Genomic DNA, 14,788 nt, shown 5'->3' with positions numbered 1-14,788 from the left:
CAGCCCATTAGCAGGCATTAAAACAATGTTTAATGTGGAAATAATTTACTGGTGTAAAAATAATTACATTTTTACAGCAGCAAATTTATAAGCAGCTTTTAAAAGTAACTTTGAACATTAAGATTTTACAGTGAGTTCAAACATATGGTCATCTTATGAAATTTAATACATTTATTTGGGGATCAAATTGCTCAAAACAAAACAAAATGCTCACAACATTGATCATTTAACAACATACTTTTAATTTTTACATTTGTAAATGTTTCTGTTAATACATCTGTACTTGAGTTATATGATTATGAATGCAGGAGTTTTACTTGTAACGGACAGGGTTAGTAATGCAAGAATTCAGTTAAGAGTCCTGCCTGTTAACTGCAAGTAAAAGTAGCATTACTAGTAGAATGTGCTTATAAAACTACTCATTATGCAAAATGCTTCCTTTCACTGTGTTATAAGTATCATAATTGCATTATTGTTTCATGAATGCATTAGGCGATGTTTTAATGTTACAGCTGGTCAAGTTAGAGCTCATTTGAATTACATGACATACTGCTGGGTAGTTTGACCTATAACAATGCATTCAATTCTATACAATTAATTATGTTTTGTATCTCAAATATGAATGAGAAAAAGTACAAGTAGCCTTTAAAAAAAAGTACTTAAGTAAAGTAATAATAATAATAATAACTTTATTTATATAGCACCTTTTAAAAACAAGGTTTACAAAGTGCTTCGACAGACAAGCCAGCAAAACAGTGCAATAGAAAAAACATTAAGAACAATCGTTAGGATAAAACTAAACAAAGAAATGAAATGAAATAACAAGTGACAATCAAATAAACGAACAAAATAAATAAAATCAAGTGAAATATAGTAAACGAATATAAGATAAAATACTAAAACCAAATGAAAACGAAACATTAAAACGACATCACACAAAAGCCATCCTGTAAAAATGTGTTTTAAGAAGTGATTTATTAAGTATGGTGTAGGCTACAATTAAGTGACTTCCATGCACTGGTAACTCATAATGGAGTATGAGTATTTGTGCCATTGTTACTAACATAGAATACCCCACATGCCATTCAAGTATCCGAGGTACACCTCTAACTTGCATCCTATATATATATATAATCATATTCTATTCAATTAAAACCACCACCTGTGGGACACACGTGGTGGATAAAGGCCGGAGCAGGGCCTAAGCACCGCGGCATCCCCTGACAAGCAGCGTCCCATCCGCTGCCTCTGGCGACGTTTACAAAGGCCTTACATAATAACAGAGAGGGGGGGTGTCCGCAACAATGCACGGGGCCCTCAGTGTGGCCACCGTGCTGAGGTGGATGCAGAGATAAGCGTATTTTGAGGGAAGATGATCAGCAGGAGGGCGGGGGAGGAGAGGCGAGAGGAGAGTGGATGGAGAGGGAGTGGGACCCGGATGCTGATGCGAGTGAGACGAAGGAAGGAAGAGGAGAGAGAGAGAGAAAATATCGATTTACGGCAAGAACAACCGAAGGGAGTATAACACGGGGGGCCTTTACCCTGCGTGGACTATTATCAGAAGTGAGGGGGGGTAAGAAGGTCGAGCACAGTGCGGGGTAATCTGCGTGCTTTATTAGTTGTAACCTGTGTGAGGGAGGAGGACACGCCAAAGGAGAGAGAGAGAGGAGAAGATGCTGTGATCCGCTACTTGCAGTGATGTAGAGAGGGAGAGACGGGTGTGGGGGGAGAGAGACAGGGAGGGGGAGGACTTCGCTAAAAGATGGTTGTTTCGTTAGGAACACACGCTTCACCTGGAGATATTGTGAGAATGCGGCGGCCGTGTGGTCAATCTAACCGTTTGGCGTTGCCTAGGAACTTCAGGAGGTGTCGGTTTTTCTGACAGCGCGACGGCCGTTGGTCCAGGCGTTGAGGCTACAGCTAGCCTCGCTGCTGTGTGGGAGAGCGGCGGCGAGGCTACACTAGCATGTTATTGCACCTGTGAAGCAGGCCTGACAGAGAGAATAAAACTGATTTAATCATCAGCGCTGACGTACAATTCACCTATTTGACGTTTTTTTTATTATTAGTGTCAACCGGCAAAGAATATACATATTTGCGGCAGACGTGAATTTCTTGGTTGTTTTAAGGCTAATAGCGTCGTAACGTTGAGGTTACTCCGCGATAATTTCCCTTGTTAACCGTCATATGTAGTTAACGTCATACGTGTGTTATACAGATAAGCTAATGTACAGGTGTGGTCTTTATCTTTAGGGTATTGGTCAGCATTTAACGAATAAAACAGCTTTGGAACTTAATGCCATCTCACTTTCTCTGCTTTTATCAACCACTAGCGAGCTGTTTTTTTTTTTTTTTGTTAAATATCAACGTTATACATGTTTACCGTGCTTCAGATCCAAATAAAAGGCAGAAATATTTATCTTTGTGTGTTAACCAGGTTTAGATAAAGAATGCTCATTAATCATCCAGATGTAGTAAATCACCACCAGTTTGACTTTTACATTTTTCACATGCTCATCCTGTAACTTCAGGGTGTTATCACTGAAATAAAAGGTAGTCCTTCTTCTCAGTTGAGCACCATCTTGTATCCCACCGTAACTGTGTAAGCTGTATAAAATCACAGTGATTGCAATAACCACTGTGCAGTATTAGTAGTGTATTAGCCTCCAGCAAGAGCAGTATGAGTAAGGAACTGTCTCTAAGTCAGTCAGCTCAATATGTTGGGCCCTACCGACTGGAAAAAACGCTGGGGAAGGGACAGACAGGTGAGTACAACAAACTGCATTTTAAACTGCTATTTCATGTCAAAATGTATACTGCAGATGGTGCCTCTTTCATGTCTTATCTGTCTCTTATTTTTTTCTTTCTCATTGTGTTTTTCAGGACTGGTCAAGCTCGGGGTCCATTGTATTACGGGTCAGAAGGTAGCGATCAAAATAGTCAACAGAGAGAAGCTGTCTGAGTCAGTGCTGATGAAGGTACAGTGTGACGCTGTTGAGGTCGTTGCTGTGACGATAATGCTAATTGTGTTTATAATAAGATGTTTTATGCAATACACAAACTGCTCCATATTATCTAAATTTAACTTCTGTTTTAGTTTATAAATTAACCTCTGTTCTGTTGCTAGAAAAACGTTGTTCTTGTCTGGCTTGTGTCCTCTGCTTCATCTCTTTTTCTTTACATCTGTCTCCTCTCTCCAACCAGGTTGAGAGGGAGATTGCCATTCTGAAACTGATTGAGCATCCGCATGTGTTGAAGCTTCATGATGTTTACGAGAATAACAAATACCTGTGAGTTCCCTCTGCATTCAAAAGAGCCTCACGACTGGCGCAATCTTCATGCTCTTTCTTGTTGTGAATACTGAACTTTTGAGCAGGATGGGTATAAATATTACTCTAAGAACTACACTAATCTCTCACTCTAATTTAACTTTTCCTTCATCTCCTACAATTATTCTGGCAAGTTTTTGATTAATCTTAAGAAAAAATACTTGCCAAAATGCTTTAACACTGATATAAAACAGATGTTGGTGTAGACAGGCAGGTCTATAAGTGATTATGTAAAAAATGATGAATTGCAAGATTTCATCTCAATATTGTGGTCCTAGAATCCAACATCATACATTGATGGTATCTTACAGTTTAGTAGTGTATGAGGTTAGATTTATTGTTTTAGATCACACTGTTGTCCCTGTATGTTGGCAGGTACCTGGTGTTGGAGCACGTGTCAGGAGGAGAGTTGTTTGACTACCTGGTTAAGAAGGGCCGGCTGACTCCGAAAGAGGCCAGGAAGTTCTTCAGGCAGATCATCTCTGCTTTGGATTTCTGCCACAGTCATTCCATCTGGTTGGTTTTTGCAGAGAGCAGTGGTTCTTAAAATTCACCTCTTTAAACAATGAAGAATCAATGCCAATTTGATGTGTCATGGCAGAATAATCCAGAAGCTGCCTTAATCAGTAACATCAAAAATGTACCTGAAACATTCCTCTTTTATACTGACTTGATGTTTTACAGGCACTTATAATCCTTAATACATTTTTGTGACTGCTGATCAAGTTGTAAAGTAGCGGAAATATTTGTGATTGTGTTGCATGAACCAATATTTAAGGCAATTTATCAAACCCTTCCAGTTAAGATAAAATGCCATAATCAGCACTAGAGGACTAACAGTATCTCTTGTAATTTTTGCAGTCACAGAGACCTGAAGCCTGAGAACCTGCTCCTGGATGAAAAAAACAACATCCGTATTGCTGACTTTGGCATGGCCTCCCTACAGGTGGGAGACAGTCTGTTAGAGACCAGCTGTGGGTGAGTACTAGCTCTGTGAGTGTGTCGAATAATATTGTGAACACACATATTAAAAAAGGGTCATATTTAGTATTTCACGATTAATGTAAATCTATGCATATTACATAATATAACAATAAAGAGTACAGAGTTGTCACAGAAGCTAAATGCTTTTTCTACTGCTTTAGTTCTACTATTATGAGCATTCCTGCAAATTCCTCTAGAATTGTAAGCATAGAAATGTTGCTTGTAACATATTTCTTTTATTTTAGATCACCACATTACGCTTGCCCTGAAGTTATACGGGTAAGTGTTCTTCAAATTTTGGTACCTGGAATATAAATGAGCAAATTATGTTAATAAATTATACCTTTAGTGGAAAATACTTTGTTACATGAGCTAAACACAAAGGAATCATTGACTGTTTCAAAATCATAAAACAATTATTTAGTCATCTTAATGGAATATATAGTCTGTGACTTCGGTTGTTTTAAAGAAGGCTTGTCGTTAGTCAGAGATGTTCTTGAAGGCACTCAGCATGAAAAACTATTATCTAGTTCTATCAACAAAAAGATGGTTTAACAGTGTTAAGGATTATAATGGATTACAGTGTGTTTCCTTAGACTGAGATTCCATGGATAAGCCTTAAATGTAATCGATCGATAGTAGTAATAGTTAGTGTGGAATTGAAGTGGACTATGTCTTTGGCAGGGGGAGAAATATGATGGCCGGAGAGCAGATGTGTGGAGCTGTGGGGTCATCCTATTTGCTCTACTGGTGGTAGGTCTTTTACTCAATTTTTCACAGTTCAGTTTGGTCCATTTCTATTTGTTTGCAGTCTTAACTTAGTTTCCCCTTTTCAAGTCAAGTTTATTTTCTCACATCTGTTTTTCCTCTTTACCTCCCCTGTTCTCTCCTACAGGGTGCCCTGCCCTTTGACCATGACAATTTACGCCAGCTCCTGGAGAAGGTGAAGAGTGGGGTGTTCCACATGCCCCACTTCATCCCCCCGGACTGCCAGTCTCTGCTCAAGGGCATGATTGAGGTCAACCCTGAAAAGAGGCTCACGGTATGAGACTTTGCTCACACAAGGCTCATACACAGGGGGTTTGAATGCTGCTTTAACACCTGGAATTGATCCAGGTCTCATAAGCAGACTGTATCCAGATATAATTTAGTCAGATTTACTCCTGTGTTAAATTGTCCACATTGAATTGGGATTCCCTCTCATTCCTTCCTTTTGAATAAATGTGAATTAAAAGAGCAGCCAATTGGACTGCAGTCATTATTATTTTCACTTTTGATTCATTTTTAGATTTGCCCGCTTTTCTTTACTTGTGTACTTTGCAGCTGGTTCTGCGCTCTAGCATTTTGTTTATCATAGCTGACATGGATTAGACACACAGTTGCATTTACGTTGGGTGATTACATCATCAGTGTGTTTAAGGCGCAGGATCAAAGACATCAGAAATCAACAGGACGGATGCAAATTGTGATTTTTAATGTACAAAATTAAAAACTGATGAGGTGTCTTGAGCATGCATGAAAAGTATCTGGTGTGAGATGTTTACACAGCAAAGCATTGTGGCCATCTGGCTGTTAACAGACTGCCCTGTCACCCTTTACAGCTAGAGGTGATCCAGAAACATGCCTGGTATCAGTGAGTATTTAAAAATTTGTATATACTTGACCGTTGAATGAAATACTAATTTATACCGATGATGTGTCCTATTTAATCATTGACACTATATCTGTGTCATGCACGTGTGTTTCATTGTGGTGTGTGTGTGTGTGTGTGTGTCTCCCAGGGGTGGTCGTAATGAGCCGTGTCCTGAGCAGCCTCCTCCCAGGCGAGTGTGTGTGAGGCGAATCTTGTCCCTGACTGAGCTGGACCCAGATGTGTTGGACAGCATGCACTCGCTGGGTTGTTTCCGAGACCGAGGCAAGCTCACACGTGATTTGCAATGTGAAGAGTAAGTATCTTTCTATGTTTCACAGTGCACAATTGTACGCTGAGTGACCAGGGAAGTTGAAACACTTAAACACAATGCAATGCAGTAGCCATTTAATAAAACCACTACTACTTTACTTATAATGGTCAGTTATGTTGCTATGGTATGGTATCATTTAAAAACAGTATTATATTGAAGGACTATATCATCTACATACATGAGGGAGCAAAAAAAAAAAAGATACATATATAAGAATACAGTACATTGGACACCAACTTAGTTGTTACTTTATTGTAGTCATACAGCCATATACATGTATACTTTTTATTGACCCCTGTGTATTGTGAGCAGACATTTGCAGTTAAATCATGCAAGATGGTGGACAGACTAGAAGCTGAGGGATCTAGCCTCACAAATATCAAAGTCATGGTGTTGTCAGGTGCTCCTTGTCACAACAAAGTGACATTGAGGGCTTCAAATGACGCGCAGGTTTGTGCCCCAAGAAGTCTGTGTATTGTTGTTATGACGTATTCAGTCGAGGACTGCAGCCTTTGGAGGATCCAGCCCCTGAACATACCTTATTAGAGAACATAGTAAGAGCAGGAGTATGCAGCCATATGTTTAGAGGCCAAGGTGACAATTCTCTCCAGTCTGTTCCAATAAATATATGTTTTAGTGGAGAGAAGTGTATCAAGACTTAAACATCAATTCTAAAGAATGAATTGTTAACACTCAGTCTTGCTGCTGTGCAGTGTGGTCACTAAAACCTTCTAATGTTTTCTACTCTGACTTTAGCAGGGTTTCCTACTATAGTTACCATATTGCTCCTTTCAACATTATTCTTTCCCAATCTTAACATCTGACCAATGAGTGTCTCTCTCTCTCTCTCTCTCTCTGTTTCTCTCAGAGAAAACCAGGAGAAAATGATCTATTACCTGCTGCTGGACAGGAAAGAGCGCTACCCAAGCTATGAGGATGAGGATCTGCCACCGCGCAATGACGTAGGTCAGTCACTAGGGGGCAGGAGGGAACCACTGAAGGGAGGGACCTGCTTTTCTGGGCCAGTTTCTGTGAAGCAATTATTCTGCAGTCTGTGAGTCTGGTGCCATACACAGGTACTCATTACCTCTGCCAATGTATTGGGGATTATTTGAGATGATTAGCTAAACATTATTCCATTTTGGATGAAATATTTTACACTGATTGGGCATTAGCCCATAAATCAATCATTGTGTTCTCCGCCATTAGTAATGAAACATGAAGCAATATGGAAAACAGACAGACTGGAATGAATGGCCCTTTTAGTGCCCTCTTGTTGGGTTTGACTTTTTTGGCAAAAGCCACTCTAGTTTTGTTTTTTAAATTATTTAATGATTGATTTAATGAATGAATTTTACGGAACTATGTGTAACATTTGACTTACGATAATTCCTAATTGTGTTTTACGATATTAAGACCAGACTTTGCAAGACATCTGCAAGATTTCTCTATGTGACAAAACTGGAAGAAGGCAGCTAAATTTGCAGTGTAAATAACGCTACGTTTATCACAGTCACAGATGGTGCAGTGAGCTAAAGGCCTGTGGAAAAATCACTTTCAGCATAATCATTCTTTTAAGTACTGCAAAAGAGAAAATAAATGCACAGTGACAGAGTGACTTCGGGGAGTGAGATTATGAAGACGAAGGCAAAGAGAAACATACCATCTTTTTGAGAGTGGTCTTGTTTCATTATGGCAGTTGCACAACATGTCATGTAAATATAAAAAAATGTGGCTTTAACATAAGCTTTAATTAAACTGCTGATTAATGTTGGTTAATCCTGTCATAACTTCATGGTGGTGTTCCACAGCTGACCCTCCTCGAAAGCGTGTGGACTCTCCGATGCTGACGCGCCACGGTCGCTGTCGCCCTGAGAGGAAAAGTCTGGAGGTGCTGAGTGTTACTGAACAGGGGTCCCCTACCCCGCCTCGCAGGGCCCTGGACACAGCTGCACACAGCCAGAGGTACAGTATGTTATACTTACACAGATACAGTAAACACACTCAAAATAATGCATACCAAGAATGGCCACAGTTTTTGGGTGGTTATACTCTGTTGTTGTTGAGGATCTTCTGACCTCTGGTCTCTTTGTCAGGTCTCGCTCAGTCAGTGGAGCATCGACTGGTCTCTCCTCCAGCCCTCTCAGCAGTCCCAGGGTAAGGGCCTGTTGGCCAACTTTTAACAAACTGTACACCTAACTGTTGCTGATGCTATGATTACCTGCACTTTGAACATGATGCATTGAAAGCATGCATTATAAAATACTGAATTTCAACATTAATTTGCATTATTTACTTCCTCCTGTTACTTGGGACAGTTAAAGGATCATAGATTAGGGATTTTTCAAATTTGAGCTTAAAATTTCATAGAAGATCCCATCCTAATGGCCAGTTCACACTACATGACTTAAGCCCTGATTCTCCACTTGTTTAAAGTTCTTGGAGACCCTCAACAAAAGCCCCAGATCACAGGGCTTTGGTGTTGGCTTGGGGAAACCTTGGGTAGGCGTTGCCTGTAAAAATAGGAACTTTACTTTATGTGTTTGTGTGTAACATGTACCAAAATTGTGGTTGCACCTAGAGGAACAGGTTATAAATAGTAAAGACATGTTAAACAGATTATTCTTAAACATGTGTGCCAACACAAAACATAGTTTGGAGACCAGAAATACTCAAGGGGTTCCTCTTGGTGAAAGATTTTGTAATGTGTGATCCACAGTCACCTTTCAGTTATGTAATGTGAAAACCACAAACACTCTAATTCTCCCAATAGCAAAGCAGCATGTTGGGAAGTATGAACAGTACCGAGATCTGAGGACTTTGAAAGTCTTTAAGGGGTAAACTGGGATTACAGAATCTCCTCTTAGTTACTATCCCTACAACTGCAGCTCAGCAATGATATACTGTCCAGATGTCCCCATATTAGCTTAAGATAAGCTTTAGGAAGCATATTTACATTGAATAAACATGTGTTTTGCTGATTTTGTGTAATTTTGATTGTGTTACTAATGACATTGCAAACTATGAAATCAGAATGCTGTGATTACTTAAGCAACTGTTCTTTGCTCGTATCGCCAACTCCGTCATTAAACTGCTTTGACTATTTTTATCAGACTACACAACCCGCCTTAAATATCCATTTATCAAGCTCCTCGGCCATTTTGCACATCATCACAATACCAGTTCCCGAGATTTATTCCCACACAACAGGAGATCTGTGTTGCATTTTTCTTCTGTCTTCATATCACTTGTCTTCCTCACCATGCATGAACTAGTTGTAAATACAATTGTTTAGAATATAACATGGGACATTTAAATTAGATAATTTATTTCTGTTTATGTGTTAATTTGCTTTTCTGGTTAGCTCATGTTCTAAACTGCATTGAAATACTATAGATGGTAAATTAAGCAACCTTAACTCTCCAGTAATCACTGAACATTAACACCTTCACTGCCACTGTCCTATGTCACTGCATTGGTAACCATGTCACTACCACAACTGTCACTAAACTCACTCACATAACATACAAATGGCACAAAAGACTAAAGGGCCAAAATGATAGCTTTTATTGTCAGCACTGATGGTATTGCATTTGACACTTTCACTACTCACAAGATGCACTCTTTTGTCATGAAGCATGATATTCATTTCCATCCTTTCTCCATGTTCCATCCCCTCTCTTTCTTATTATCCATCTCTCCCACCCCACAAACCCCACTCCCCAGTCCTATCAAAGCCCCGTCTTCACTTTCAGCCAATCAGACGTCACCTCTGCCACCGCTTCCCTCCTCACAAAGGAGCCCAAACAGGGAAACACCACTACTCCTCGCTCAGCACGGGCTCATGACAAGCCCAAAGCTCTCCCCAACCCAAAGACCCAGACCCTGCCCACCAAGGGACCAGCAGACCGGCCCCATCTGCAGCCCATCAAGTCCCTGCCTCTGCACAACCCATCCTCCCGCTCACCCTCCCCTTCTCCGCTCCTGTCACCCATCCCTCGTTTCTTCTTCCCCTCGTCCTCTGTCCTAAAGTCAGTGACTAAGAGCTTCTACCCAAACTCTGCCCACTCTGTGCCGCAGGTAACTCCCCAGGGCTCTCCGTTGCCCACACCCTTGGGCACCCCTGTCCACCACCCTCACCACCCCTCCTCCACCCCGCCCTCCTCTTCCTCGTCCTCGTCCTCCTCACGGGCGGAGGGAGGGGGAGGGGTAGGCTCGCTCTCCCTGACCCCACCCTCCAGCCCTGGAGGGGGTAGCGGCATGGCGGCCAGCAGCTCTGCCCACTGGAGGACTCGCCTCAATTCTTTCAAGAACAACCTGCTGGGCTCACCCCGCTTCCATCGCCGTAAACTGCAAGGTGAGTTTTGTAGTTTGCCTCAGTATAATGCGGGCGTCCTGTTGTTACAGATGCGTCGGTATCTGCACAGGTATGGAAAATACTAAAGTGAAGAAACTGATGAGGTTTCTTCAAACATGTTCCCCAGTTTTTACACTTTTCTTTTTCGGCATGGATTAATCCAGACTTCTATAAAGATCTAGTATTGCACACAGATTTGAATTTTAATAGTGAGTTGTCTCTTCCAGTTCCTACATCAGAAGACATGTCCAGTCTAACACCAGAATCCAGTCCTGAGTAAGTCACACTCCTTGAGATAAATGAATGAGAAACAAATAAATGAGGAACTGAGCATTCGCTTGTTTTCACTTAATAAATCTGTGTGTTTGTGCTCTTGGAAGTTCTCTATGGCTCTGTGTATCTGCTCCTACTGTATATTTTATATATATTTTATATATATATATATTTTTTGTCTGGCTACCAGGCTGGCTAAGAAGTCGTGGTTTGGGAACTTCATCGGCTTGGAGAAAGAGGAGCAGATCTTTGTGGTGATCAGAGACAAACCTCTGAGTTCTGTCAAAGCGGACATTGTCCACGCCTTCCTGTCTGTGAGTATCTGCTGTGGTCTGTCTTTCACTCCTCTCACTATCAAAGCTCGTATGTAGAAAGCATGGCTCTCCCTGGAAAAGCTGAAAGGACTTCACACGCACTCTCATACTGTACGCACATCATTTCTTTCATTATTTCAGCTTTCTCTTTATTTCAGTCTTGCTCACTCGTGGCACGTTGATAGATCACTTTGCTTTCACCAATGGCTCACTCTTTCTCCCTTCTCCTCACCCTCACCCTTTGTCTCCCTATACTCACGTTGGCCCCCGTACCTCTCCTGCCTCGTAAGTCTGTCGGTCTCTCTGCTTCTTCTCTGTCTCCCTACCAAACAGATCCCATCACTCAGTCACAGCGTTCTCTCCCAGACCAGCTTTCGGGCCGAGTACAAGTCCTCCGGCGGCCCCTCCGTCTTCCAGAAGCCCGTCAAGTTCCAGGTGGACATTGCTTTCTCCGAAGGCGAGAGGGAACGAGACAGGGAGAGGACCGAGAGGGAGGGCAGGAGGGAGACGGGAATCTACAGCGTGACGTTCACCCTCATTTCAGGCAAGAGGAGCGCAAATTTAATTTCAGTTTAAATCACTCAATATGGACCTGATTTGAACTTCATGACTTTAAACAATTTGAAAGTAGTTTTGATTGCAGAAAATATAAGTTTAACATTTTTGTGCGCTTAATTGCTGAGTTATATGAGAGGAGCCATACCAATAGTTATGTACCGTTGAACAATCTGTTTCATCCTGTTTCCAGTCTTTATGTTAAGCTAACAGGCTGCTGGCTTTAGCTTTTTATAGAGAGTTGTAACAATTTTCTTAACTAATTTACTGCCAGTAACAATTATTATTTCCTTCAATGTCAAACTATTCCTTTAAATAAAAAAAGGAACAGACTCTGAATGGTCAAACCCATAGTCTTGCTTACTTATTCTCTAAATCAGACTTTTCCTAAATGAAATCATCATTTTGTTACTTTTAAGGCTGTATTTTGAGTACACAATGGACAGTGATGCATCTGAGAAGTTGGTGGCCTAAGTGACAGAAAAAATAAATAAAGCGTAATAATAATAATCTTAAACACAGCAAGATATGATCTGAAAATTGTATAGTTATGGTTTTGGTACTAAACCTCAAGTATCATATTGTGTCGCCTTGGTGCATCTACAGGTCCGAGTCGCAGGTTCAGACGAGTGGTGGAAACAATTCAAGCCCAGCTTCTCAGCTCCCATGATCAACCCATGGTGCAAGCCCTCACTGGTGAGACTGCTTTTACACACTTGTGAACCCACCAGATTAAAAAAAATGATTCACCTTTGAATTTGTCTTTTAGGTACATACAGGAGTAGCCTTATTTAATGCTGAGACAATTATCTTTTGCATGAACAATACTTCTTTCCTTTTGCTGGAATTGTCTTGAAGTATTTACAGAATAGGACGATGCCGTTTTCAGCAAAACCAACCAATCAGCCATCCCATGAGCTTCTTGACTACATGCATATTTAATCTTAGGTTCAAGCTGATTTTAATATATTTCAAGAGGTGGTTTGTGTGGAATCAGCTTTAAGTCCCATGTATGTCTGCTTAATGTTCTTTAATGCAGGCTTAGTACTTTTTAGGGTTCAAACAGTACTCTGTTTATTTAGCTAAGAATGCTCTTGGGGTCATAAGCTCCCATCACCTGCTGTGGCCAAAGCAGAAGAAGAACGGTATTTTCCGCCTCTGACTATTTGTCAATTGAACAACTAACTTTAAGGCTCACCCCCGACTTTATCACCCACAGCTGCATTTCGTTACATTCACTGTAGCATGTATACGTCGAGAGTGACTTTCCTGTTCTCGTCTGCTGATCCCTTCCCAGATGAGAAGAACGGCCGGCCCCATGGGACCCCCACCCGCCAAAACTCCAGGCGCTCCGAGGGTGGGGGCGACAGGTGCGAGTGGGGCGACCGAGCAGATGGCGGAGGCATAGGCGGCAGCGGGGGAGTTCTGCAGCGCAGAGGCTCAGCAAAAGAGAGAACCCGACTGCTGTCCTCTAATGGAACCCAGTCCCAACCGTAGGATAGAAAGCGAGACGACGCAGCAGGATGCCTGAACTACATCGGAAAGAAGACAGTGTAACTTCATCTCCAAGTATCCCTGCGAGCCATGAGCTACTCCTATTCTTCCTTGACTAAGTTATTGAAGGTGCTTGACCATAGCAAGGATTGAGCCTTTTCCCCGTCACGCTTATTTTTTCCAACTCAAGATTCTTTTGATCTTCTGGATCACCAGGATTCCTACCCTTAAATGAGAACCAAGTGTTAAGGAATCCCCCTTTAATGAAAAAATATTAATATGAATGAGCAGTTTGCTATCCATCATAGATACAGCTTCACAGATCAAACTAGGAATTTTGAAGTGCTAATGTGCATGCCAGTTAGCAAATCAGCCTGCTAAAGGATGCTGAAATGATCAGATAGGCTAGTCTACCATAATCATTGTAATACAGTATCTGACACCAAAAAGAAATAACAGTCTTGTGATGGTTCTCAAGATCACTTAAAATTAACCAGTGCACTCATATCATTATCAAGCAACATGCAATTACAAGTCCATAATGAAATAAATATAGATGTATCTCAGCAGATGAACCCTAAGAGTTAGCGACCTGCTCCCACTTCAGTGAGTGGTGATGAGCTGAACAAAAGGTCCTGATTTTTCTCAGGAGAAACTACATCCTAGAATTCCAGCAGTGTCTTCTCCTGAGGTAAAGAAAACCAACAAAGTAAGCTAAGTAAGTGAATGTGAAAACAAAATATTTTTTTATTTAGTTTGTATTTATTGTTTACATATTTCTTTGGAGGATGTCAGTAGCATAGTGATAACAGAGAAGACAGTAACTGAAAATACTCTACAGTGTCGGAGAGGGGAAGCTGACAGATGCTTTTGTGAAGGCATTCGTTTAAAGTTAAATGTTTTTATTCTTTTGTATTTTCTTTTTACTCAGAGACAATATTAAACAATGCATCTAAGATTTTCGCATTGGACCCCTGTTGCTCTGAAGAAAAGTATTTTTGATTTGAACAGAATATGAACATAATTATATGAGAAAAAAAAAAAACACTATGCGTGAATAGTTCCATGAACCTCATCACAGCTGTTTGTGCCCAGATTGAATGAGAAAAGCATTCCTGGCCTGTGGATCAAACAGAAGCCACCTTTCTTGTCGAGCTTGTCTCCTATTGCCATAGTATTCATGTACTGACTCAGAACAAAAACAAACAAACAAAAAACAAAAAAAAACTCAAAGGAAATTCATCAATGGACATTTTCATAATGCCGGACTTAAAAGGCTTGCGATGTCAATTCCTTGTTGAACAGGACTTTCAAAAATGGGAAGCAAACAAAGAGTCTCCTAACCCAATGCTCCTCACTTCAGTGTTCACCAACGAGCCAAGTAGTCCATCATTGCACTCACGCTCATCACCAGAGAGTCGCACCATTCTACAAGCAGACGTAGCAGCTCGGACAGTCTATTATTACTCCAGCACTCTGTCAGACTAGTCGATGTTTCTCACCAGTCTTCCATACAGC

The 14,788-nt window shown here is 41.0% G+C and overlaps 1 protein-coding gene across 1 annotated transcript; it reads left to right on the top strand.

The window, feature by feature from the left end:
- Window positions 1-2,680: 2,680 nt before the first annotated feature.
- Window positions 2,681-13,273, top strand: LOC129091550 (serine/threonine-protein kinase BRSK1-like). Its single transcript, XM_054599217.1, has 19 exons — window positions 2,681-2,765; window positions 2,884-2,978; window positions 3,205-3,290; window positions 3,705-3,845; window positions 4,191-4,307; window positions 4,559-4,592; window positions 4,998-5,066; window positions 5,209-5,355; window positions 5,915-5,946; window positions 6,095-6,259; window positions 7,146-7,243; window positions 8,089-8,242; window positions 8,374-8,434; window positions 10,076-10,634; window positions 10,862-10,910; window positions 11,098-11,221; window positions 11,555-11,765; window positions 12,383-12,472; window positions 13,074-13,273. Exons 1-19 carry the CDS (start codon window positions 2,681-2,683, stop codon window positions 13,271-13,273), a joined length of 2,517 nt encoding a protein of 838 aa, XP_054455192.1.
- The last annotated feature ends 1,515 nt before the right edge of the window (window positions 13,274-14,788 follow it).

This window comes from Anoplopoma fimbria, chromosome 5, assembly GCF_027596085.1.
Source record: "Anoplopoma fimbria isolate UVic2021 breed Golden Eagle Sablefish chromosome 5, Afim_UVic_2022, whole genome shotgun sequence".
In the NCBI taxonomy this organism is placed as follows: domain Eukaryota; kingdom Metazoa; phylum Chordata; class Actinopteri; order Perciformes; family Anoplopomatidae; genus Anoplopoma; species Anoplopoma fimbria.
Note: the sequence above shows the minus strand (reverse complement) of the source record. Positions and strands in the feature narration are given on the sequence as shown.

Excerpts from the sequence above, each read along its gene's own strand:
- LOC129091550 (XM_054599217.1), top strand. The coding sequence starts at position 2,681 with ATGAGTAAGGAACTGTCTCTAAGTCAGTCAGCTCAATATGTTGGGCCC. Across the intron at positions 3,291-3,704 it reads TACGAGAATAACAAATACCT|GTACCTGGTGTTGGAGCACG; the intron begins GTGAGTTCCCTC and ends GTATGTTGGCAG. Across the intron at positions 7,244-8,088 it reads GCCACCGCGCAATGACGTAG|CTGACCCTCCTCGAAAGCGT; the intron begins GTCAGTCACTAG and ends GGTGTTCCACAG.